Below are 25,917 nucleotides of genomic sequence, written 5' to 3' on the forward strand. Positions count from 1 at the left end.
GGTGTGGCCAGCACCACGCTCGGGGCCGCCTTTGCCTCCCCAGTGGCGATGTTTTTACATGTCACACCAGGTACTCATTTGAGACTGAGTCTACCAAGGGGAGGCCCAGGATCGGTTCAGATATTCGCTGTCACTATTGGTCACGAGCTGGAATCGAACTCGGGTCGCGTGGTTCGTAGTGCACTGCGCCACCGTTCCCTACACGCACGCACACACACACGTCCTGAAATGAACTGGATCGTCCCACTATCCCAGTCACCAACTTCTCCAAAGGCTGCGGTTTATCAACACCACCATCCGCGTCGGACGCTTGTGACACATCCTCTCAAATGGGGCTTACAGGTCATTGTGGGGTGATGGGGCCGCTAAGTACAACAATTATCTAGGAGGCATCACCGCCGGAGCTGGTGGATGAGATCAACTTTAGCAAGAGCGATTGCTACCGAGTGCTCAACGTCGACTATTCCTCACTTGCCCTGCCAGTTGCAGTATAAATACATTTCTAGGTTCCTTTACAACCCAACGACCTTTAGCTGCTGTTGCATCGCGACTTGTGAAACGCGGGCTGTTTAACCGCACCAGCACCCCGTACGCACTGTACGCTCCGTACACAGCGAGGATTGCTCTTTAGCTCCCACTCAAGGGACTCGGGGTTGCAGGCCAGTGGCTATGATGTAGGGATGGTCGGAACTGCAATTCTTAACGGTGTCAAATAGTCAAGACAAATTTCCAATCGTGTTTATTTCAAAATGCAATGATTTTCTTCACAACGCCTTATAATCTGCCTACCTCCACAGCAGGAAAAAATAAACCGCATCTTGTTTTAACCGTAAGGATCGACATCTAACCGCAACTAAAGAAATCAGAAGCCAAAAAAAGAGTGCACCAATCGCAATTCTCCATAGCAACGTGGTCGCCATCGCTGACGTTCTACAAAAACGAGGCACTAAGGGGGTAAAGGGCGACGTGAGCAGATCGCCCGAGTGAGCGCCAATTGCCGGAGATAAAAATACCTGCCGCCCCTCTCTGTTGTCGCTCGATCGCCTCACCTAAGCATGGGATGCTGCAGTGGGCGGGGGGCGGTGGTGTAGCGGCGAGAGTGGAGAACGGTGGGGGGGGGGGGGAGTCGAGTTGGCAGGTGGCGAGAGTGAAACTCAAGCCCGAGGTGGCAGGTGCATGCCGTGGGCAGAACCTCGCTCAGGAGTACACGACGGGAGGAGGGAGGGGGGGGGGGCCTTGTGCCGGGTATTTATGGACGCTAGGAAGGGCCGGGTGCGTGCGTATGTCTAAGTGTGCGCATTCACGCGTGCGCTTTGACGCTCACGACCGCAAACGCCTACGTGCGCCCCACCCCCCGCCAGCTTGTGTTACGGTGTCGCTCTCCGATGTTGTTCCGATGTGGTTCCGGGTTGTACCGCGTGCTGTCCGTTAACTGTGTCACGACGTTTCGCTCCACATGCTGGGGAGCTTCAGCTCCGGGACGTCGCGCCGAACGTCACGCGGCACGACACGCGGCACACACGTCGGAGAGCCCACCCCCCCCCCCTCAACGTGAACGACTGCCGTCGAATTTTGTCGACGTGGCACCTGCCCGTGCGTACGCGAAAGGACGGTGCTTTTTTACCGCACTGTGATTTTCGGCACACACACACACACACAAGGACTTTGGGTGCAATGTTGGCAACACACACCCATAACGTCTGTCTGGGCAGCATGTGTCCGTATGCGTGTACGTGTGCACTTAGCCTGGCACAAGCGCCGTGGTGACGTCACCGCCACTTAGTGGCGAAGGTCGTGTATTGTTGTTGTGTGCGTGTGTGTTGTTGTTGTGCGTGCGCGTGTCGGTGTATATACAGGCGGCGCCAGCAGCAGTGGCGACACCTAGGTGAGCATGTCCCACACGCAGCAGCAGCACATGGCGGCCATGCAGGCCGTCAGGCACGTCTCGGTGGTGCTGCTGTTGTTGTTGCGTCTCTGCTCCTGCACCACGTACACTGAGGGCGACACGACATCCAACAGCAGCAACAACGGCAAGCGTGCACGTGTTAGACGAGTTGACAACTTTGGAACCGAACTTCGGCACGGCCTTCGACGAACTCAACCGTCAGATCTCGCCCCTGATCGTCTGATCTCGAAAGCTAAGCGGGGTGGGGCTTGGCAGGGGGTTGGATGGGCGACCACCATGGAACAACAAGTTGTGCGACATGGGGTTGCTGCTTGGCTGCGTGGTGGGAACCAGACAGCAGTGGAGCGAAATCGATTGTTGTACTGTACATTTATGCTCCCGCGTCAACGCTCCCCACCATTATCAACCCACGTGGCATTGGGGAGGCTCCTATCCAGCAGTGGATTGACAAAGTGTTCATCAAACTTATACTATAGACCTTCTCAAGAGAAGAACGTTAGACACATTCACAACAAATTTAAAGTGTTGTTGTTTTTTGGGAACAGTTATTGATCATTAACTCGCTCCACTCGAAAATCTGGTTTTAATCATGCACGGTTGAATCGTGGACTTGAACCCTGGGCCCTCAATGTTGCTGGAAAAGCGGAGCCACCCGGCCACATCACTGCAACCCCGTTTGAAGAAATAATAAAAGGGAGGTCTACCTGTTAATTATTCATCACACACACAACAGGAGAACGTTCCATAATTTATGTATTCGCAGGTGACCTTTATAATAAATAACTGGCAGTAGACTTTGCCCACATTATTATATCATCATCATCACACTCAATGGAAGGCAAATTACCGGGTTCACCGATGACGAGGATCATTTGTTTGCAAGTACTAGCGTGAAATTTGAGACATATTAGAGATTGAGGCCAATGCTACCCTATGCGTAAAACCAATGAAACTCCCGGCCATAATTTTCAATGGCCCACAATTGGAAAACGTTGGTATTTGCGTAATAGCTTAACATAGATCCGACTATATTTGCACTAAATATCAGCATGCGATTAAAATTTACATCGGTCACTCAGGTTGCGATAGGTTAAACAACATTAGATGTGCCATTTCACAAACGCACGCCCTCAACGCACGATGACCTCCAAGCCGTGCAAGCTAAAACGTCCCATACATCTGTGGGGGATAGGGACTGTGGTGTCCATGGGGCTAGAGAAGTTGGGGCAGTTCCACGAACAGGGCAAGCTTGCAATTCCTAACGCCATCGTGCAGCCGTGCGTCAATGCACACTGCAGGATGAGGGCCCTTCTCACCACGTGTGCATCGTCGGGGGTGACTAACTTCTACTGGTTCAGTGCGCTGGGCAGTGTGCCTTGGAGCATAGATATGGGAGCTGAGTACAATACAACTGTCCTCCGATTCTGACCAGGTAGCCCCCACGCCTATGATAAACTGTCATACATGGTGATCACCCATACAAGCATTACCCCCGTGCTCAGTCTTGCTTAGCTTCTGAGACCTCATATGATGGGTTGTGGTCAATTTCACTATCATTCTAATAAGACTACATATGGAGTGTTATTTTGAAGATAATTATAGTTTTAGAAAACATGGATTGTCATGGAATAAAACTAACGAATTGACACTTCGATGAAATTCAATGCACCATCACCATCCCAGGGTGGATGAAAAAGTCAGTTTGTCTGCCACGATATTAACAACATTCTCCCCAATTAATAAAAGTGGAGAAAAAATGTATATCTGAATTACAGTGCTCATTGGTTAACATGCTACGCCCAAATAAAGAGCCAACTCAAAATAAATAGCCACTTTGTGATCATTACCTGCTAATCGTTACCCACAGCCTAAAGGCGTCTGACATGTACATCCAAAAACGTAGAACTGTCCAGGTGTAAAAGCATCGCATGCCTGCTAAAGCCGCGAATGAAGACGGCCGTTTAGTCGACTGTAAACAGGAAGTGCAGTCAGCAAGTGCCACACGCTTCAAGAACCAGTTGAGAGCAAAAGTCCACTCAAGGGAAACTTATCTCACACTGTGGTCCTCAATAAACATGTATTGATTCTCAGGAGGAAGGCTTCTTCAATTAAGTCTGAGGATCATATCCGGAAAATACAAATAGCAGGTGTTAAAATGAAGTGAATTTTAGCCAGATTGCACTTCAATCTTGGTTGCTACACTCGCGATACAGTCAGGTGACAATTTGTAAATTACGTCAAACGCAAATTACATGCAAATGTTGCAGTTGGGTTAAAGGAGTGGACAAAATTGTAGAGATGAAACAAAACGAGAGGAGTGATGCATCGCAAGATGGGGAAAAACATTTGAGAGAAAATAACTGAATCTCGTCATTCGCCTGGACAGTTCTAAATGTTCACAAAAAATATAGAAACCAGAGTGCTGGGAGGGGAGAAGGGGGGGCGCAGGGAGAAAGTCGCTTCTCAAGTCCTGTGGCTCGTGGAAACGCACTCCAAAGTTGCTGATAACTGCTCCCCCAAGCGGACAACTGGGATGGCAACTTCAAATCAGAATCGCTGACGAAGTCACGTGGACTACCCGAGGTTGCAGTGTTTTGTAGTCCAGTCATTGTTGATCACTCACTTTTCAACAAACACTTGTTTTCACTGGCCAGACACAACTCCATCAATCAACGGTACTATTGCCATACACTGAACAATTAGGAATAACCCACAGTGCAACTGCAGTAACCAATCTAAAACTGTGGAGTACGTAGGAAGGCCACCATCCCCTTGATCATTCACGAGCAGAGTTTCAGATTTTTTCACCATGAGGCTACTCCAAAGCTGTCCACTGGCTCACCCACCAGACATGACCAGACAAACACTGCTGATCAACTCCCCACCGTGGGAAAGAAGATTAATCATGCAAAGTTGGCGTAGTTGCTCAACGTAAATGAGTTTCCGGCGATGATTAAAATCTGTAGTTGCAGTTCAAAAACAACCTTTGTCCAGGACTTTTGCAACACAGAATACGCAAAAGGAAATATTGAGGTCAGTTGTGCAAGTTTTACAAAGCGTCGCATTGGTAACGCACAAACCCCAGCGTGCGCTTCAGGGCTGTTGTGCCCGACGACACACCAGCGGCGAGATAGCGGTGCAAAGCAGAAATTGAGAAACGTGGAGAAAGGCTTTCGTCAGATATTTCTTCAGAACGTAAGGAGGCGTTTGCAGTCGCAGGCGTGCTTCCTTGTTGCGCAGTCGCGAAAGAAGAGTGGCGTGATGTAGAATCTTCCGAATGAGTAGGTTACCCATCCTCCTCTGCCGACCCCGTAGCCTTGAACTCCCTTCTCCCAGCCATCTGTGCTGTTGACTCCCTGCTGTTGTTCAAGTCCGAAGTTAAAGACCTTCCGTCTACGCCTGACTGCCTCCACAAAATGCATATGCGCACTCATCCTGTACAACGTCTTGAGATCGCTGTATAAAACGAATTAGCATTTTATTGTTTTAGAAATAAGAAAGGATTTTGGACGCAAACGCCAGGCAGCACCAACCCTGACGTTGGGGGTCCTAATTTCGGCGAGCAACTTCCAGCCAAATGCAACCACTGTACACCAGCAGCCTCTTAGGGGGGAATGGTGTCGCAGGCCCGACTCGCACACACACCAAATATAACCAGAGCCATGCCAACGGGCCTCCCACCCTGTATCGTATGCTAAACAAGGCACCAGTTCAGACACAACGCGTGCTCTGTTCCACTCACCGCCGGGTAAATCATGGGGCTCCGTGGAGGGAGGGAGAGAGAGAGAGAGAGGGGGGGCCTTCAGGGAAAAGTGCGTTAAGCATCTACATCATTAGACCTCCTTTGCCAGTACCAAAATATAATAGGGTTTTCCCCTTTTTTTTTCTGGCAACAAAACTGAAACTTTTTTACAAGGATTCATGTCTGAATTAACCGCAATACTTGCAGTCAAAATGCAAACAAAAAACATACTATGATAATATATGCATTGTCCTTGAAACTGAATGGTATTTTGATTGCAAGTATTGTGGTCAATGCAGACATGAATTCTTGTAAAAAGGTTTCAGTTTTGTTGCCAGAAAAAAGTGGAAAAACCCTATTATTATAAGTGCGTTAAGCTTGCAAAACCAATTATCGGTGGACAGTCGTGCCTGCTCTGGGTTTTCCAACCAAACTTTTAACAAGAAAAATCATGCATTACACATTGCTTTCCCAAGATAAGTTTGTCCATGGAAGTATTATAGTAATATAGTAATAGGTTTTTATCCTTTCAACTGGTACAAAAACTGACACCTTTATACAAGGCATCATGTTTGCAATAACCACAACAGAAGCAGTCAAAATGCAAACAAAAAGAAACAACTCTGATGATGATAATGATATGCACTGTCCTTGAAGTTGATTGGTCCACACCCGAGACAGCTTTTCTTAGAGCCTAGTCTCCATTAGTGTTGGACCAGATGACGCCAAAAGGCGTACAACTCAAAAACAGTGCACTATCAGAGTTTTGCCATTACGAGTAAGGTACATTTCATTAAAGCGTGTTTTTTAAAAGTATTTTTAAATATTATTTATTTTAAAGCTTGATCAATAACTACAACTCCCATGCCTCACTCGGCACCCCACATGTCCCTCACCCTTCCCCTAGCTGGGTGTAAATGTTAACTTAAATGCTTATCTGCAAACAGCATCTGCAATGTGCTGATCTTCGGGTCAGACTGCAAATGAAGCAGATTACAGAACTGTCTGCACCATTCTCCACTGCCCCACTGCCCCTCCCTTCAAATGGTGCTGTGCATACTTCACCCCATTGTGACGCTGGATAAACAGACCAATGATGACTACTACAACCACCACCGTTTTTATTTGACCTTTTCACTATGATCTCCTTAAGCATAATAATGTCCTTCACCCTATAAACGTGGGCAGAAGATGGTGGAACAGCAATGACTTATTGCATCTGTGTGGAGATTTAAAGGTTACCCCTCCTCCTCGTATTCCTGGGTTGTCTCCAGGTTCTCTAGTTCAACTTAACACGGAGGCTTCTCCAGTTGCCTCTCACATGCCACACACAACACATTCGTAGAATTGGCCGTGCATCCCTGTGAAACAGTCCACCTCTCTTAAGATCCGGCAAAGGATTTCCCAGGATTAATTAAGTCCATTATTATGATTATTCTTATACAATCGCCATTTATTGTCAAAGCCTATCTGTTTCACATATTTGAATTTGTTTGCCATGTTTCTGCAGCTATTGAAAGCCAGGTTCTCCCTCTTGAAGAGTTTTTTTATCTGGTCACAAGCAACGGCCATCGGTCTGAAATTCACCACATCGCTCTGTCACACGATAAAGCCCCCGCGAGGCTTTCTCCAGTGTACAGAATCAGAATACTTATTTATACGGGAGGAATCCGATGAGCTATAAAACTATTTTTCACAGATGTCCAGTAGAGGCGGGTCAGAACGTTACAACAACAAACAACACAAAAACACGATAGCACTGCAAAGTACAAAAAGGGAAAAAAATAACCCAAATAAACGCAATGAAAACTGAAACATCTCCCTCCTACCAGGCAAAGCCCACTGAGGTATTAACTTTTTCAAAAGCCACTCAACATGAAAGTTGTATTTATTTATTTTCCAAGTCAAGCCTCCCGGATTCTATTCAGTTGCCCGTTAAGCTGAAGCACTGCGTGTTTTGTTTAAAGACAATCCCTCTATATTTACTGGCCGCTCAGCGCTGGTGAAAAACGCATTTATATATATCGACAAAGTATAGAGGCATAGATGTAGAGCAGAAGAGGGAATCTTGAGCAACCAGTAAATATTAACAGGTTAGAATTACAGCAGTCGACTTAGGGTGTGATCCAAGGCAGCCGAAACTTCACTTATCGCTAAAGTGTACATGTCGAGTGGCCCCCTAGCATACAAGCGACGGTGTTATTCTTGTAACACACCGAGGTCCAACAGACTCGGCACCCACCGGCACTCGGCTCCACAGGCCAAAATACTCCCCCCCCCCCACGTGCCCGTCGCCCCCCCCTCTCACCCGTATCTAAGCTACCGGTGTAGTGGGCGAGGTTGGCAGGCGAGTGGGTGGAGCCCATGAGCGGTGGGCGTGGCTGGAGACAGGATTGGGAACCAGGGCGCACCCTGGTTGAGCTCGCAGGAATCCGGTAGCCGTACCTGTATCGGGCTTGGGCTGCGCGCCATAGTGTCCCGGCGGCTGTGGCTGTGGAGCGTATCCCGGGTAGCCTGGCGCCCCGGGCTGCCAGTTGTACTGCGGCTGTCCCGGCGGCCCGTAGCCCGGCTGGGAACCAGGAGGGTAGGGCGCTGGGGAGAGACGGCGAACGCGAGGTGAATGTGACGAAGGGATAAAGCGTGCCCAGCGGATACATTCACCTCCGTGTGTAAACTGCTACATTATTAAGCTAAACAATCTTCATTTTGAGCTATACAGCTCTTTTTACAGAGCCACAAATCGTAGTTCGACGACGTGGCTTATCGTCAAGTGGAAATTTATTGCAGCCGTGATACTCTAAACGCATGCTGATTCTAAACGTGGAGGGGAAATTTGAAGGACCTGAAGAAAAATCCACGCGACCACCGACAGAACACGCAAACTCCAAATATACAGGTGTCAGTCAGGATCAAACCCACAAGCTCCTGCATACCAGGCGAGGGAGTTAACATCTCACCACCGCAACATGCCCATCGACCCTCCAAGGTCGATACAATGAATGCCACTTGAAGCAGATCTGTTTCTCCGTGTGAACACGAAACATGCCCATCATCCCTGCACGGTTAATACAATGAGTACCACTTTCAGCAGATATTATAGTTATCAGCGTGAACACTAAGCATGCTGATTATTCTTTCATGATTAACAAAATTTGGTACTACTTTGTTAGATGTCCATAGTTGATTATTTGTATTGATTGACAACGCCTGCAAAAATAATGTTTAATTTACAACAATGTCTCAGTGTACTTATAGGAGATGGGTTTGGTACAATACAACGTGGATTAATATAGCATTTAAATAAGACTGCACCTCTAAACGCTTTACAAAAAGTGGGCATCCACATAACAAAAAAATCTATACCTCGTGATGGCTAAAATGACTTGACTTTTAAGGACATTACATTAGCCATAGGTTTCTGCACATGACGTCTGGTAATGGCATGCTATTCATGAATTTAAGTTAACAAAACCACAAACCAGATGGGATAAACTCAGAAAGAATACAAACGAGACAGTTAAACAGGACAATAATTAACTTGAATTTGATCACGAACCAAACTGTGACATAGGGAAGAATCGATGCACACGTCAATAAAATATAGCCCTTCATCAATCCACTGCTGGATGATGGCCTCCTGACATGACGTTGTTTGACCAATCTTCACCACGCTGGTCAGTGCAGGATGGAGTCATTGAAAGAATTCATATTCTTGGTTCTTTCGGTAAAGTCACGTAGAAGGGAAAGAACCAAGAATATGAATCCCTGCAGTCACGAAAGCTTTAAATTAAAAATTGAAAGAGTTGTCAGGGGCAGCCAGCAACGATTAAAATATCACTCGCCACTGATATTATAGCCATGGCCAGGAACCGAAAGTAGGTTGTCTGGTCGCCACGCCAACCCCCCCTCCCCCCATTGCATACACGAGTAAAATATAATTTGCATTTATGGAGCCCTCTAAATGAAACATTTCAAGAGTATGTACAAAAGAGAGAGGGGTAAATACACTGTGCGCTCGTTATTGCGCACCCTTGCAATGCTGCGTACATGGCAGCAATGGAACACAAGCCTCTGATTGTATAGTGATACTCCAATGTGTCTGTTGTACAGATATTAATGAACTCCACTCTTCCCTTGGGACAGCGTCACTAAGCACCGAGTCATACAACAAAAACCATCCACTGTAAAATGCACACGCCCCCGAGGATTAATTACATTCACTGTACTTAGATTTGTATTTATCATTCATTATTTGCCCAGGAAACATGACTGAAGTTGATCGTGGAAATATACCAATTGATGATATTTATCGGACCAATTTGAACCCCGAATGAGATTTCAAGCTGCGATCTACCGACTTGTGAGCCGTGCGCTCTAAGCACTGCGCCACCCGGCTGAACATCACAAAGTACGATCCTCAGGAAAGTACCGAATCCACATTCAGACTACCTGGTTCGATGTTATTGTTTGTGGAGATTTTAGCGTACGCGCGCGCGCACACAGGCGCATACTCTACAAGTAGAAGAATGGATTAAGGTCACCTTGAACTGCAAGCCAAGCTCGAGCCGTGGACATTCTCCCATACCTTTGGCTTAGCTGACACCCAACCCCTTCTAACTGTTGTGCAGGGGCCCCCTGTAGGCATGGCACGACTCACCAACCGGCCAGTGGCTCAGTGGTAGAGAGCGAGCGAGCGGCTCGCAATGTTGCGAGTTTACAAGCTCGTTGGGCGGCCGACTCGGCTCATCAGCCCTCCACACTTTGGTTGGGAAACCAACGGTGGTGGTTGGTCCTGTGGAGAGACTCGTCCCAAATGATGGGGCCACTTTGTTGAGTGGCCATCATTTTGTGATAGTCAGGTCACTTCTGAAAAATTAATACCTCAGTGGGCTTCGCCTCGAAGGATGAGGATGGTTTAATTTTAATTGCATTTGTTTGAGTGATTTGTTTACCTTTATTGTACTTTGCACTGCTATCATGTTTTTGTATTGTTTGTTGTTGTAACGTTCTTAACCGCCCCGACTGGGCATCTGAGAAGAATAGGTTTAGAGCTCATTGGATTCCTCCAGTATAAATAAAAATTCAGATTCTGATTAATTCCACCACTGGCTCAAAGGCATACAGATGAGATGAGAGCGCTGTCATAATACTCACTTGAGCAGGAAATAACGTAACTTTAATCTGGCGATTGATTACATTTCATTACGCAAGCATGTACCGTTCATATCGTTTAAATACCTCTGTGCAATTGCCTGTACATTTCGTTCCACACGTTCAATAAACAAATGATTGACATGAGAAAGAATGTGGATGTATTTCTTCATGACGCATCCACAGCACTGGGTAAAGTACAGAGTCATTGTTTTGTTGCGCTCTAAAACAGCTCCGTGACACTGGGTAGCACAGTGCTCAACTGGAGCGGCTGTGCACATGGGAGGGACGGAAGGGAAACGTAAAAAAAACAGAAACATAACGTTGCCACACGGAGAACAAGTTGTAGTACATGTATGTAATAGGGGAAAAGACAAAGTTCATGAACACGCTTCCGGCACGTGGATCGAAACGTCAGACATCGTGTGTCGAACGAGGCAGAGCGCACACAACCCGATTACACTCGAGGGAGCTGCCCAGCACAGCCATGAAACCCGCGCACAAGTAGTCAACATGCTTCTTTTTTTTTAAGCCATACATTATTGTATGGGGGGGTCAGCGTTTTCTCCTTTGGGGGGTTTGACGCTGTAATTTACACACCTGCACAGACACACGCGCGGAGCAAGGAGTCTGGAGAAAAAAACGTCCATTGTTAAAGTCGTGACATTTACCCCAGGCTGCTGTTACAAAGCGCATGACAAACAACAACAACAAAACGGACTTAGCGGCGGACTTAAGTGGACCGAAGAGCATTGTTTGCCCAGCAGTGACAGCACAAACAATGAGTGGTCCAGTTCAGCAAGGCAGTGTGGATGAGATTAATAGGAGCATGGCAAACTTTAAAATAATAACATATTTAATAATGTAAATGTACCATATGGGGGGTAGGGGGTTGTTGTATTGTGTTTTGTGCATGACACTAAAGAGGCCAAGTTGCGTTTTACTTATAATGAGTGTCACTATTCCAAGTACACAGATAGAAAGTGTCACTGTGTCCCTGCTGGGCATTTTAGTCAGCATTTGATTGACAGACCATCCTCTGTTGGGGTCTTGGAACGATATTAGACTGACGCACCAATGTCTGATGGGGGGGGTCTTTGGACAATGTTACAATGACGCACCGATCCTTGATGGGATCCTGAGAGAATATTCGACAGATTGAGCGGTCTCTGATGGTGTTTTTAGACAACTGGCAGAATGGTATCAGAAAGGTCCTTCCTCCACAGGGCAATTTACATTACAATTTGGACATACATGGCATTCAATTGTGACCGTATCTCAAGACACTGTAAAAACACAGTGGGGATATATATGTCATTGAGATGATGCAGGAGAAACACCACAAGGTCGAGAGACTTGAGACAATAATACACTGACAACCCGGTCTTAATATTAGTACAATAAGGTGGACCTGCCTTTAAATAAAAAAAACTCGGATGATTCGTTGATTAACCGATAAAAAATTGCAATCACCTACTTTTTTCTGGTTTATTTATTGTGCCCTTTAAAAATGGCAGCCCCTCCTCCCGACACACGCACCCTCCCGAAGGTGGGAAGTCCCTACAAGCCCCACCCCCAGGTTGACAATGTCGACAAAACCACCATGCCCTGCCCATCACCTCCCACACCCAGCAAAACATGGGAACGACCAACTATTTTGGTGCAATAAAATTAGCCAAACAATCAAACAGATAATCGGCAGACTAATTGATTACTTAAATAATCTCAGTTCTCAAAAAAATAATTATCGGACGAACGGGTGTTTCCTTCACCAGGTGAGAGTGCCGCGTGGTTACCTGGGTATGGGTTTTGGCCTCCGTAAGGTGGGGGCTGTCCTCCGGGACCTGGGTAGGGGCCTGCCGGCTGAGGGCACGGCTGCTGAGGGTACGGCTGCTGAGGGTACGGCGGGTAGGGTTCAGCACCCGGGTACGGAGGCGGTGCCGACGGATTCATTTATTTCGCACAAGAGGGTCAGCCGAGCTGCAGAAGAAGGATCCCTGTCAGGAAGAGAGGGGTGGGAAGAAAGGGACACGTTGACTACGCAAGAAAATGATTTCTTCCCCACAATTCATGATCACGATCGCCGGCGCACGGCTCGAAACGTCAGACACCATGTCTAACGATACACAGTTTAGCCAAAAATACAACTGACAGATATGCAGCACAACCACAGATACCTTCGAAGTAGGATTCAATCTCTATATTGCCATTGTGAATTCATAGTGCAAGCAAAACGTTCACACACGTGATAGGGTTTCCATGAACGAATACCATGAAATACGAAGTAGGAATTGGAAATAAAACATTTACATGTGCACCAAGCGACGCATGTGTCGTGAGCACGAAAACATGCTGTAAAATAGATTTTTTGAATTTTATTACAAAATGTGCTATCAACAGCATGTCAGCAGAGACTGTGTCCCTTCAGAACTCATGCACAGCAATGCAGCATTAAACATCAGATAATGGCCCATGAACGGATATCACTAAACTAATTGTGAGATGCCTTCACATGACCTCCTATCCACACCAGGGCAACTGTACCATGCGCTCCTTCTAAAAATACGTTCGTATGTTGAACTGCGCGTATGTTGAACTTCTTTCGCACCGTACGTAGCCACGATGCAGGCAATTTTTAGTAAATGTATTTATTTACAGTGCTGTCATGTATGAACAGATTAATTGAAACCAAAATATCAGAACCATCCCGAGGGTACGACTGATCGGGGCGATCGCCCCAGGCCCTGCGTTTTGATGTCACAGTGTCAGGCGTAATATTCCCAGTTTAGGGGGCCGACACAGCGGGATTATCCCCAGATCCCCCTTATAGACTGCCCGACTAAATAAAAGATATTTTTTTGTGCAGTCAGAGGGGTGACCAATGAGACCATCTGCACACAACACCTTAAGAAATCTGGTCTATTCCGAGTTGGGGTAGCCAAAACCCAGTTTTGGCCATGATGTCAGCAGTTGCACTTTCGAGCTCCCGTCTCTGAAGACACAAAGCAACTCACGTGAGATTAATCATCGCATGCCTACTGCCGGCGGCCGTGCCATCACGTGCACGCGCCGCAGAGGAGAGGAACATGCAGACCATGAGACTCGTTCGTGCTAATGGCTTGGGGCACACAGCCAAACCTGAAAAAACCTCACCAAGCTGCCCAAAACCGCCCGCATAACATTAAAAGTTTTCAAGACGAGACTCCACACCCAATTGGTATGCGCTGGGTTTAACCAGTAAACACAATGCTACGCTCTGTTGACTGCATGAAGAACATCACCATCATCATTATCAGCCTCAATCTCTCCACTGCCAGATGAAGGCGTCACCAAGTCGTCACCGTCTATCGCGGTCTCACGATGCATTCGTCCATCTCACTCCTGCACAAGAGCCGATCTCGTCACTCCCTCTCCGCAGTGGACGTCCCTCCTTCTCGAGTTTTCCCTCCTTTGGCCGCCACTCTGCCGTTCGTCTCTACCACCGGCCATTGTTCTTTATAACCGACGTGTTCTGCTGACGTCTCCGAACTGGTGAACTTTTTTCTTCTAATTCGTACTTTTCTCCATCCGCCAACTTCATTCGCATGTGCAAGCACCACACATCTTTGCGCACTCATCAGACCTTCTTATACCATTACCATGATGAAGAAATGCTCACGCTACGTGCCACCAATTCCACAGCGATTCGATTTAGAATGAACGACGTAAAAGTGATCGTCGGTACGACTGCGGGACGGCGTGTCTCCTCGTCCGACTCCCCCCTTGGTGTGTGCTTTAGCTACCTTCTTCATGCGGTCTCAGCACAGCTCTTGTCCTCACCACCACCCGCACGCCCACGTCAGGTGGAGAGGCCTTTAGCCAGCAGTTGATTAACAAAAAATCAATGATACCATAACTCAAGAACCGACCCATTATAAATATAAAATGCACAAAACGCTAGCTCAGATTGGTGCACGCATGATATCAATGTGGATAATGATTAACAATCCAGCGGTTTTTCCCATTATAATAATTCAATACATTTTTGTTTGTCCAATCTTGTTCACCGAGTTGTGCTCTTTGTAACGTGCATATTTTTAGCATAACTCGTAAGTATCATGAGTATACAAACATATGTTTTATAACGGAATCACAGCCTTGCTACTTTTTAAAAAATGTAAATACAGCCCTTGGTCGAACCACTGAGTGAAGGTGTGCGCCCCGCCTTGTCAGTAATGGGAGTTATTTGACCATACTTCACCACGCTTGTGAGTGCAGGCTGCTGAAGGACAAGGTAGCATCAACAAAGCTCTAACGAACACACCATGTGTCACGTACAGCCAAAGCTTGCCGTTTGTACCGCGACCGATGTGACCATAATTGTAACTCGGACCTGTCCTGTACAATACTATATAGCAAATCAGCTTATTGGGCCCTTCCTGCTGAAATAAATTAAATCTATCTTACTAATCGTTGCATCAGTAACAATTTATAGACAGACGGCTTCGACGGTGCAGGTTCAATACGACTGGTACATGTGTAAATTGTGAAATCCATGTCTGTACGTGTTCTGTTTAGGTGTTCTCTTTGACATCCTACACTCGGGGTGTGCACGACGACGTGGGCGTGCGGGCCTTTAAGTTTCTAATTCCAGCCTCTAGGCCCCCTCTTGCCTCATCGCTCTGGCAACCGGCCTACACCCACCACACTTGCTCTGCAGCCTGCACTCACAGGCACAGAGAGAGGCTGGGTTTGGGCCAAATCAGACAGCCACTTCTCTCTCTCTCTCTGTAGCTTCAAGCAGTTTGTTTTTAAAGAGCCGTCACCCTATGCTTCACTCTTTCTTTTTAAGGGTCTTTCATATATTATCTGAACATTTCACCATGATGGCGAGATGTTATCTCCCACATCTGGAAGAGGTCGTTTGTTTGTTCCCGACCCTGTCGATGCCTGTATATTTGGAATTCGCATGTTCTCTCCCCGTGGAAGTCACGTGGAATTTTTTCCAGGTCCTCCGGGTTTTCCCTCCACATTTCAAAACGTGCATTTAGATCATTTGGCCGTCACGATACATTCCCACGTGTGATGATTATGAAAACCACGTCTTGTGTGGCCAGGTCACCTTTGAAAAAGAGCTATTAGCTCTGTGGGCTTTACCCCGTAAATAATAATAAAATGTTTAAAGAATTTAGAGTTTTGTGTTGTGCTTTTCCCCTTAGGTTAGTGCAACTGCAAACCATATTACATACGTCCTCACTGTACACGTACACAAAACACACACACGTGTACAGAACACTTTTTCATGATGCTGCAATTATACATTTACAGCCCTTTGACAATCCACTGCTGGATGACGACCTTCCCACAAGCCGTGGCAAGTCATGGGGTTTTTAAATGAGCATACTTCTCCACGCTGGTCACAGCGATTTGGTTGAAAGGAAGAAGAGGCCCATGGCTGGTTCGGGTGTCATTTGACACCGACATCAGTCACGACTGGGAATCAAACGTAGGTGGCTAGGTTCTCCGCACCTCTGATGAGCACGGTTGGCTACGTACGATGGAAAATAAGTTCAGCACACATCCATACAGGCTCACAGTGCCATGTGCGACCCACTGCGCCACCACTCCCCTCCCAAGTATGAATTACTGTACTGTAATTTCGGTGCTTCAGTAATTGCAAGTAATGTATTTTTATCAGTGTCAATCACTTATGATGTAATTTACATGTATATCGTATACATATATTTTCTTCACACCTGTCCACGTGCTATCTGTCTGACCGTGCAATTTGCCACGTTCGAGTAATTCAACCTGCAAATGGCTGTTCAGGTCAGATAACATCTGTGAAATATTTAAGTACTTCTGTGCCATGAATAACATTACCGCCATCACATCTGGCCTGATGGCCTTGTGGGGATAATGATGGAGTGACTCACAATCAGAAAGCTCCGTGCGCATTCGAGTTGACATTTCGGTCAATGATTAGTCGATTCAGCCCATCATCCCTCCGGGGTCAATGAGTAAATTTAGGGTCGATAAGTATAAAAGTTACGGTGAGTCACCAATGATCACCTCATAGATATACTGGCCCCTGTCGTGATAACGTGGAATTTCCACCACTATGTGAAGGCTGCAGATGGAGATAGACGCAGTGCTATTGGTTGCTTTAGCGGGGAGACACCTTGTCACTTAAGTACAATTTGTTTAATTAGCAAAGCCTCACTGAGTTGCAATACTCGTTTTCGGGAGTGTTATTTTTTGGGCCAGTTCCTTTGTAAGGGAGCATTTTTTTGCAATTGAGAGAAAGGAAACTGCAGTACCCATTATGGCTAAAGCTCTGTCACCTGTGGTTGTGCCAACAAGTAATATATTTGGTCTGGGCTCATGGCACTCTTGGCCATGGTTTAGCTGTACCTGCGCAAGAGTGCACCTCACAATGATCAATGCCAGGTGCCATGACTACCTGTGCACCATTTTCCGAGCGGTGAGAATGGGCGTGGCTGCTAACGTCCAGAATGGCGGACAGCATGCAAGTTTTTTTTCTGTTGTTTTTTCCCTGTCCCCAATTGACTTGTCAGTTGTGTTGTCGTAAGATTAAATTCCCAATTTTGAACTCTCACAACTGTTAGTGCACTATCACGGCTCTGAAAGAGGGACTCATTAAACCGAAGATGACAACGACACAAAGGGGAATGTGTGCTGCCAATTGTAGGGTGGATGTTGATCCAGTAAACATCATGCATTGTCTCCATTTGTAAGAGTATGTAATTACAGTTATATAGGTATCGGTGTAATGTTCAACAGCCACTGTGGAAAACACTTGCAAGAAAAATAATAATCAGTCCCGTCAATATATTAACATTACACATGTCCCTTTTGCCAAACAACTATAAATGACCATGACATCTCATCTAGTTAAAGGGAAATTACCCATGTTTAACCAGGTGCCGAGATGTCTTCTCTCCCCGTGAAGGTCGCGTGGATATTTCTCTGGTTCCTCTGGTTTTGCCCTGCACATTTAGCAGCATACCTTTAGATTATTTGGCCGTCACTATAAATTCCCACACGCAATCGTAGAAACCACTTCCATGAGCTATCATCATGTGTGGCCAAAATGAAACTTCTGAAAAAATAGCTAACAGCTGAGTGTGCTTTACCTGGTAAATAAAAGTTTAGTTCAGGCATCATGTGGTGAGAACATTGGTACAACCCTACTCACTGATGTCACCACGATATTTAAGTATCTGCAAACTGGCTGGAAAGGTTTCACATGCACACTACCTATAAATAGGAACATTTAGGGATGGAGTGGAGTGGATTCACATTCGTTCACGCACTGTGCCATGAATCCACCGATTTTGATTCCTGGCCAAGGCTAACATCAGTCGTGAGTTATCTGTACTGCTACCGAGTTCCTCCTTCGAAACTAAAGTAGAAATGTTTATCATAGTTTTAAAAACAAATAGATTTTGGATGCAAAAAAACATCTTAATTTACGATAAGATTCCCGCACTGGCAGTTAAGGCCAAGAACTGAATCATCACACATCGCCAGTAATAGCTTCAAAGAGAAACCATTCCATATTAGAGAATGGTACAAGTTAACATACATTTTATAACCTTATTGTTTTCTCCTGCTTCTCGTTGGAAACCCAGCAGAAAATTGTTTAAATCCCTTGTGTATTTATATCCCAAAAGAGCGATCAATCTCGTTTTTCTAAATGCTTCACTTTCAACGCCGGATTTTGCGCTGCAGAATTTCCCCACATTCAGAAACTAAACCGAGGCAGGTATCACGATAGCGGAACTCCCCTGGTAGGTGTGGTGGGGGACAGTATGTGGAGTATTTTTTTTGTTGATGTACGATTTTGGTGGCTGTATTTAAGAGAAATGAAGTGACCCAACACAGCTATGTGTGGTTTATCTTCAACAGAAACGGTTTACCAGTTTTGGGAAGTGGGCTGCGATGATGATTTGAAAAAGAGGCACCACAGAAAATGAAACCAAAGTCACCTATTGCAAGCATCCTCGAGCCATTACCGAATGTCCCAGATCGGTGGGTTGTCACCCCCACCATGCCTCAGGTGTCTCTGTGTGGTTACACCGCTTCAGGTCAGGGAAAACAGCAGTGGTCAGTGACATTTTTGTCTGGCCTTCCCCTAGGTTGACTCGGCCATAAACGGCTTATGCGGTGTGTAAACCTGATGCCAAGGGGAGACAAGGGCTGCCAGATGCCGTGCTGGCCACGCTAGTGCCACGGAGAATCTGACTTATGGCTGCTCAGTAACAGCATTTGCACAAAGAGTCTATAAGGCTAAAATGGGTGTTATTTTATTGCAAAGGTACAAACGTGAATGTAACAAATTATTTGGTGACGCTGTGTTTGGCAGTGGTGCAAAAATCACAAATGGCACAAAAAACCCAACACGTTCGTCAACAACACCGCTGCCTTGAAAGCAGAATAGGTGACGTTTCGGGCAATGACCCCTTCTCCGCAGCACATTCTAAATATGTTCGCGTGCGAAAACTGTTCGTCAGGAAACATGTACGTGCAATTCTTATCAGGCATCTTGGTGTAAAGCCCAGTCTTCAACTCTTGTTCACTCTCTGGCATCTATTTACATACTGCAAAGAAGGGCTATTGCCTGAAACATCGCCGGCTATGCGTTCCCCCCCCCGCCCCCTATGAATGTTGGGTGATTTCTCTCCAATTGTTGTGGTCATATACCATTGGGTGTCCCCGAATGTGGAATTTTCCAGACCTCCCAACTTAAGAGCCTCCTAAAAAAGAAGTGCATTGGATCTTTCATTCCAATTCTGCATTTGTAAGTGATAACACACACACATACACGGTTTCGAATAAGCCGAGTATTTCCGCTGCTTATTGTAAACGAGATAACAAATTGTCTAAATCACAGGTGTAATCTACAAAAGTCATCAAATCTCGTTTCAACATTTTTTTGGGTAGAATTTTCCCCCGTTTGGGAAATCAAGCAGAAGTAGGTTTCGCCACGATATAGGGCAGCAGTTCTGAAAGAGATTGTTTTTGGTTTGTTTCGATAATAAAAGTGTGACGTTGGCAGTGTTAGCAAAAGTAGGTGACCCAACACAGAGCTGCGTGGTTTTATTTAAGAACGTAAAAATTTTTACCGTTCGGGAAGTGGTGGTGAGGCTTTGAAGAATACAGGTACAGCGATATAAAATGAAACCAGTTACTTCTGCAAACATCCCAAAACCATCGCGTAACGTTCCACATGGGTGGGTGTTCCCCCTGCATCCTTCCAAGTGACATCTGCCTCTTTCCTGGGCCACCCCCACAAGTAGATATACACTTTTTCTTTCACTAGGTAAGGCCCATTGAGTTATATAATTATTTTTCAGAAGCGACCTGGTCACAAATGATAGCTCAACTAAATGGCTTATTGTGTGGAAATTTATAGCGGCCAAATACTCTAAACGCATGATTCCAAATGTGGAGGGAAAACTGAAGGACCCAGATAAAAATGCACGCGACCACAGGGAGAGAAAGACACGCAAACTCCTAATATACAGCAGCAGGCGTCAGGGTTGGGATTGAATCCACGACCTCCTGTACACCAGGCGAGGTAGTTAACATCTCCTAGCCACCGTGATAGGTCCTTATACCAACAACATTTGCCAAAGTTCTCCAATGGCTGTTGGGCCATTGGTCTACAACCGCTGTAAAGGTCGCATACCATGGTGGCTTTTCCAATCGTGAAATTGCCAAACTTCCCAATTGAAGATGCTTCTGAAAAAGTGTCATGGACGCACCATGACTCTCATCAATAACGGCCATTCATAGTGTAACAATCCACAGCGCGATAAAGTCCTTCCGTTGTTGTAGCTGCCACGGGAGTTGTTCGACCATACTTCACCATGCAGGTCAGTGCAGGTGGGTTGGTGAAGGCGGACGAGCATAGAAGCGCAGTCCAACAACGGATTCGTTTTGCTGACCTGCCAGCTGTTCCCCACCACGTAACCTCGCAGCAGCCGACAGCAACCTGTTGTGCATGATTGTTGTAAACTCATCTCAAGCACGAACCAGGCTGAAAAGCTGCTCAGCTTTCAAGATCTGACCAAATCCAGCTCGTTCCAAACGAGGGTATTTATTTTCGTTATGCGAGTTTACTCGGGAAATCATCACAGGTATCGTCACTAAATTTCTAACTACTGACATGCGATCCGAAAAGGCATTTGCCGATTTATGTTTTAAAATCGCCAAAAGAGATTTGCAGCAGCGTTTGGTCAAATGGGTTCTGACCTGGTCATGAAGTCATAACAGTCCGCAATCACGCTGTGTACTGTACGTACATACCTGTCAACCCATACGGTTTACCCGTATGCTTGTACAGGGAAATTGAGTTTTCAGGTCAATACAGTGCACATCCGTTTCAATACGAGCAAAAATAATGTCTATTTGTTTGTCCATAATAGAGGTTGTTTGGGGTTAGAGTGCGTGGTTATTTCACATTTATCCAATCTATTTATGCGATCTAACCCAAAAAAACATCTTATGGATGATATTGGTCGCGAAAGCCGACGTGCTGAGCTGTTTGTGTTTCTCCCTTGTGATGGGACTATGTAGGATTAACGTTGAGATTTATAAGGGCACGGGGTGACCAATGAGGTCTGAATTGATCTGTAATAAGGTAGGGCAGTGATGATCAGAGGTTGGTAGGTATGTAATTTACTATAAACGTTGAACTTCTTTCGCACTGTACACAGCCATCCGTGCTAATCCTGGGCATTTTAATGACGCGTTCGAGCGTGCAAATGCAGTCGTGGTTATCTCACATTTATCCAATCTCGTGTCAACATTGCGTCCTAATTACACGCAATACGAGTAACGGCTGTACGTTGGGGGTGTTTATTGTTTGCAGTACCCACAGACGGACAATAAAACACATGATTGCATTCCTGTGTACAAGGCAATGCTTGCTACGTAAATACATTACGGAGATTAATCTGCGTGGGCTTAGTCGATGCACGGATTAATAATGCTGAGTTTTTTTTTGTCCAGCAGTGGACAAGACCATGGTAAATGCTGTTGTGAAGCTCACGCAATCTGGAACATGATGGTAGAGCTACATCCAGAAGTTAACCAATGGCTGTTGATGATGAAGCATTAATTCAGCAGTGGTTACGCAATAGCTGCTGACGATGGGATGATTTCAATGCATCAGCGGAGTGACCATGGCTGATGGTGATTAAGTAGTTTACTATGATAGTGGTCTTCATCCAGCGGTGGATAGTCCATGGAGAATGATAGCAGGTCGCCCATCCAGCAGTGGATGGATCGATGCTTGATGACAACAATAACTGGAGAAGTTCATACGACAACACGTGAATATCATCCGTATCGAGACACCACGCTCGCCAGCTCAGCTGAGAGTTGGCTGCTGCTGCAGCTGCTAATGATGACATACATCTATCCAGCAGTGGATAGACCACGGCAGATGACCGATAGATTCCACAACATAAACATTCCGTGGGAGGAGATCACTTTGCGAGAAGAAGTGAGAAGAAGCACTATCGCGAACTGGCTCTGACCGACCGGACGGAGTGGGGCAGAGCAGGTCTTGGCCTGTTTCTGCGGGTGAGGATGATGTGCAAGGGTGGTCAAGATGTATTGTGACCCCATCACCCCCCCCCCCCCCCAATAAATTAACCCCTAACATTTTCTTATTTCGCACATTCATTTCTGTTTTAAATAAACCTTACTTTTTAAAATACGTATTAAGTCTAGATTTGAAGCTTTCGTGACTGCAAGGATTCATATTCTTAGGTTTTTTCAGTAAAGTCACGTTGGTAATTTTTTTATTAATACAAGTAATATAAAAAATAAAATAAAAATCACGACGTTTCGGAGGCAACACAAGCTTCCGTCTTCATGTGGAACCGTCACAGCACGATACTTGATACAGCTATCGTGCTGTGACGGTCCCACCTGAAGACGGAAGCTTGTGTTGCCTCCGAAACGTCGTGATTTTTCTTTTATTTTTATTAATTAAAATTTTTTTTACCGACGTGACTTTACCGAAAAACCTAAAAATACGTATTAAGTGTTTCAGAATTGAATGGGAGGGGGTGGGATCACAAGACATCTAGCCCACCCCTGTATCGGTACTGTATTAACCAACACCCATCCGCTCTGTATAATGGCGCACAGAGAGAGAACCCACAGGATATGTTGCTCGTCTGTCCTTCTACACCAAGATCACAACAACACCACAACCACCATCATCATCACCTCGCCCATTCTCAAGCTCATCAGATATTCGCCCGCGTGTGGCGCTCCATCTCCCATCTTAGCTAAGGTCCTCACCGCCACCACCGCCACCACCATATCAAGCAGAACACCACCATCAATCGCCCCCCCCCCATGGGTCACACGAAATAACAAAAAACACCCAGCGTAGGGAGAGAGGAAGGCGTCGTTCACGTTGCATGCCATCCCCCCATCCTCACGGTTAACGACGCTGCGTTCGTTTCAAAGAGACGGGAGAAACGCGTCTCACGCGATCGCCGTGGAGATGGTGGGAGCGGTGAGATGGGAGCGGTGAGATGGGACGATGTTGACTGCGCGTACGGGGGTCGAGAGGAACGAGAGAGGCGCACAAAGACACGGGGTGGGTGCCGTGGTGGGGGGTGGGTGGTGTGGCCCGCCACCGTGGGGAGAAGGAGCGGCGAGATCAGTTTGCGCAGCAGCAGCACCACCATCATCACCACTACCACCACCATCATCACCACCACCACTACCATCACCACCCACCATCACCACTACCATCGCCACCACTACCACCATCATCACCACTACACCACCATCATCATCACCACGACCACCACCATAATCACCACTACCACCATCACCATGACCACCATCATCACTACCACCATCATCACCACAACTACCACCATCATCACCACTCCACCACCATCATCACCACTCCACCACCATCATCACCACGACCACCACCATCATCACCACTACCACCATCACCACCACTACCACCATCATCACCACCATTACCACCATCATCACCACTACCACCATCATCACCACCACGACCACCACCATCATCACTACCACCATCATCACCACGACCACCATCATCACCATCATCACTACCACCACTACCACCATCATCACCACTACCACCATCATCATCACCACGACCACCACCATCATCACCACTACCACCATCATCACCACTACCAACATCACCACCACCATCATCACTACCATCACCATCATCACTACCATCACCATCATCACCACTACCACCACAATCACCAAGCACATTGGGACCCGTGGCGAGGGAGTGAGAGGGAGGGATGGCGGCAGCGTGGCGTTCATCCAGCAGTGGATCGACAATCGCCATCACCGACGCTAAACGTGTCGCCGTTTCAGCGGATACACCCGTGTCAGCGTCGCAACAACAGACGGAACGGACCAGAAACGTGTGGGCACGTGTGCGTGTTTGTCACACGTACACAACACACACACACGTGTAAAACACACACACGCGTGTGTAAAACACACACACGACTGTTGCTTGTCTGCGTGTAGTTTTGCTTCCCTGCACACACGCTCCTCACCTCGCAATATCCGCCGTGAGACGACGAGGACGATGAGGACGAGGATGAGGGCGGGTAGCGCCTCTCCGTACTTCACAAAACAACCCACGCGTCACGCCGACGAGGTCTGATGATGGCGGGAGACGATTGTGATGACGACGACGACGACGGCGATGATGATGGCGATGTGCGCGTGACGCGACTTTGCGAGGGGTCTCGCAAGGAGCCGGCGGAACCCTGTGGGGTGGAGGAGGGGGAGGCGGCGGGAGGGTTCTTCTTGTCCGGATGTTTTCTGTGGGCGAGCGACGCCGCGTGACCCGTGGTGGTGGGGTGGTGTCTGTGTGTGCGTGTCACTCTGTGTGTCTGTGGTTGTGTGTGCGCGTCACTCTGTGTGTGTATGCGTGTCACTCTGTGTGTCTGTGTGTGCGTCACTGTGCGTGTCTGTGTGTGTGTACGTGTCACTCTGTGTCTGTCTGTGTGTGCGTGTCACTCTGTGTGTGTGTGCGTGTCTGTGTGTATGTGGGTGTGTGTGCGCGTCACTCTGTGTGTGTCTGGGTGTGTGCGTGTCTGTGGGTGTGTGTGTGTCTGTGTGCGCGTGTCTGTGTGTGCGTGTGTGTGTCACTGTGTGTGCGTCACTCTGTGTGTGTGTGCGTCACTGTGCGTGTCTGTGTGTGTGTACGTGTCACTCTGTGTCTGTCTGTGTGTGCGTGCCACTCTGTGTGTGTGCGTGTCTGTGTGTATGTGGGTGTGTGTGCGCGTCACTCTGTGTGTGTCTGGGTGTGTGCGTGTCTGTGGGTGTGTGTGTGTCTGTGTGCGCGTGTCTGTGTGTGCGTGTGTGTGTCACTGTGTGTGTGCGTCACTCTGTGTGTGTGTGCGTGCCTGTGTGTACGTGGTGGTGGTCGTGGGGGGTGGTGGTCGTGGGGGGTGGTGGTCGTGGGGGGCGGTGGTGTAGTGGTTAGCGCTCTGCGCTACGAACCTGGCTGACCAGGGTTCGATTCCCGCTCACGGCCAACACCGGTGACGATTATCTGAACCGGTCGCTGGGCCTCCCCTAGGTCGACTCAGCCTAAAATGACTACCTGGTGCGGTGTATAAGCATCGCCACTAGGGAGACAAAGGCGGCCGGGCGTGTGTTGGCCACCCACCCCCTCGTGTGCCGTTCCGGCCTTCATAGGTGCTGCTCGCTAACAGCACTTGCCCCTACAGTCTGTTACAGTCTGTTCCAGGCTACACGGGAGATATCGTTTTTGTATTGTTGGTGGTGGTTGGGACTTCCAGCCGACTATCGGCAATGGCTGAGATCAGCAGGGTTGTTGGGCGGCAGGGCTTTAGGGAGCGAAGCGAACAGAAAGTGTGTTGGAGTGGTGGTGGGTGGTGGTGGTCTGTCCGTGTTGCCACATCTAACGGGTAAAAACCACCAGATTCCAGCTAAAATTGCCACGGATGCCGCAGATTTGTATCTATACGAGAACTCTCGAGATCAGGGGTTCGGCCCTTGCGGGCTTCCGTTAAAAAAAAATCTGAAATCTTCAACATAATTT

General features: G+C 47.2%; 1 protein-coding gene across 2 annotated transcripts; it reads right to left on the minus strand.

Annotated features, from left to right (window-relative positions):
* Window positions 1-1,252: 1,252 nt before the first annotated feature.
* LOC144934104 (uncharacterized) lies at window positions 1,253-25,367 on the minus strand. Of its 2 annotated transcripts, XM_078859499.1 has the most exons (5): window positions 25,353-25,367; window positions 24,398-24,613; window positions 12,596-12,796; window positions 8,094-8,240; window positions 1,253-1,994 (listed from the first exon to the last, which is right to left on the minus strand). In XM_078859499.1, exons 3-5 carry the CDS (start codon window positions 12,750-12,752, stop codon window positions 1,882-1,884), a joined length of 417 nt encoding a protein of 138 aa, XP_078715625.1. In that variant the 5' UTR covers window positions 12,753-12,796; window positions 24,398-24,613; window positions 25,353-25,367; the 3' UTR covers window positions 1,253-1,881. The 2 variants fall into 2 exon arrangements, with proteins under 2 accessions (XP_078715625.1, XP_078715624.1); XM_078859498.1 differs by lacking the exon at window positions 25,353-25,367 and having other exon boundaries at window positions 24,398-24,899.
* Window positions 25,368-25,917: the final 550 nt, after the last annotated feature.

This window comes from Lampetra fluviatilis, chromosome 9, assembly GCF_964198595.1.
Source record: "Lampetra fluviatilis chromosome 9, kcLamFluv1.1, whole genome shotgun sequence".
Classification (NCBI taxonomy): Eukaryota; Metazoa; Chordata; class Hyperoartia; order Petromyzontiformes; family Petromyzontidae; genus Lampetra; species Lampetra fluviatilis.

What these genes read in the sequence shown, in the direction of transcription:
- LOC144934104 (XM_078859499.1), bottom strand. Translation starts at nt 12,752, where the DNA reads ATGAATCCGTCGGCACCGCCTCCGTACCCGGGTGCTGAACCCTACCCG. An exon ending in AGGCCAAAACCCATACCCAG is followed by an intron (nt 8,241 to 12,595) that starts GTAACCACGCGG and finishes GTCTCTCCCCAG; the next exon opens with CGCCCTACCCTCCTGGTTCC. An exon ending in GCAGCCCAAGCCCGATACAG is followed by an intron (nt 1,995 to 8,093) that starts GTACGGCTACCG and finishes TGTCGCCCTCAG; the next exon opens with TGTACGTGGTGCAGGAGCAG.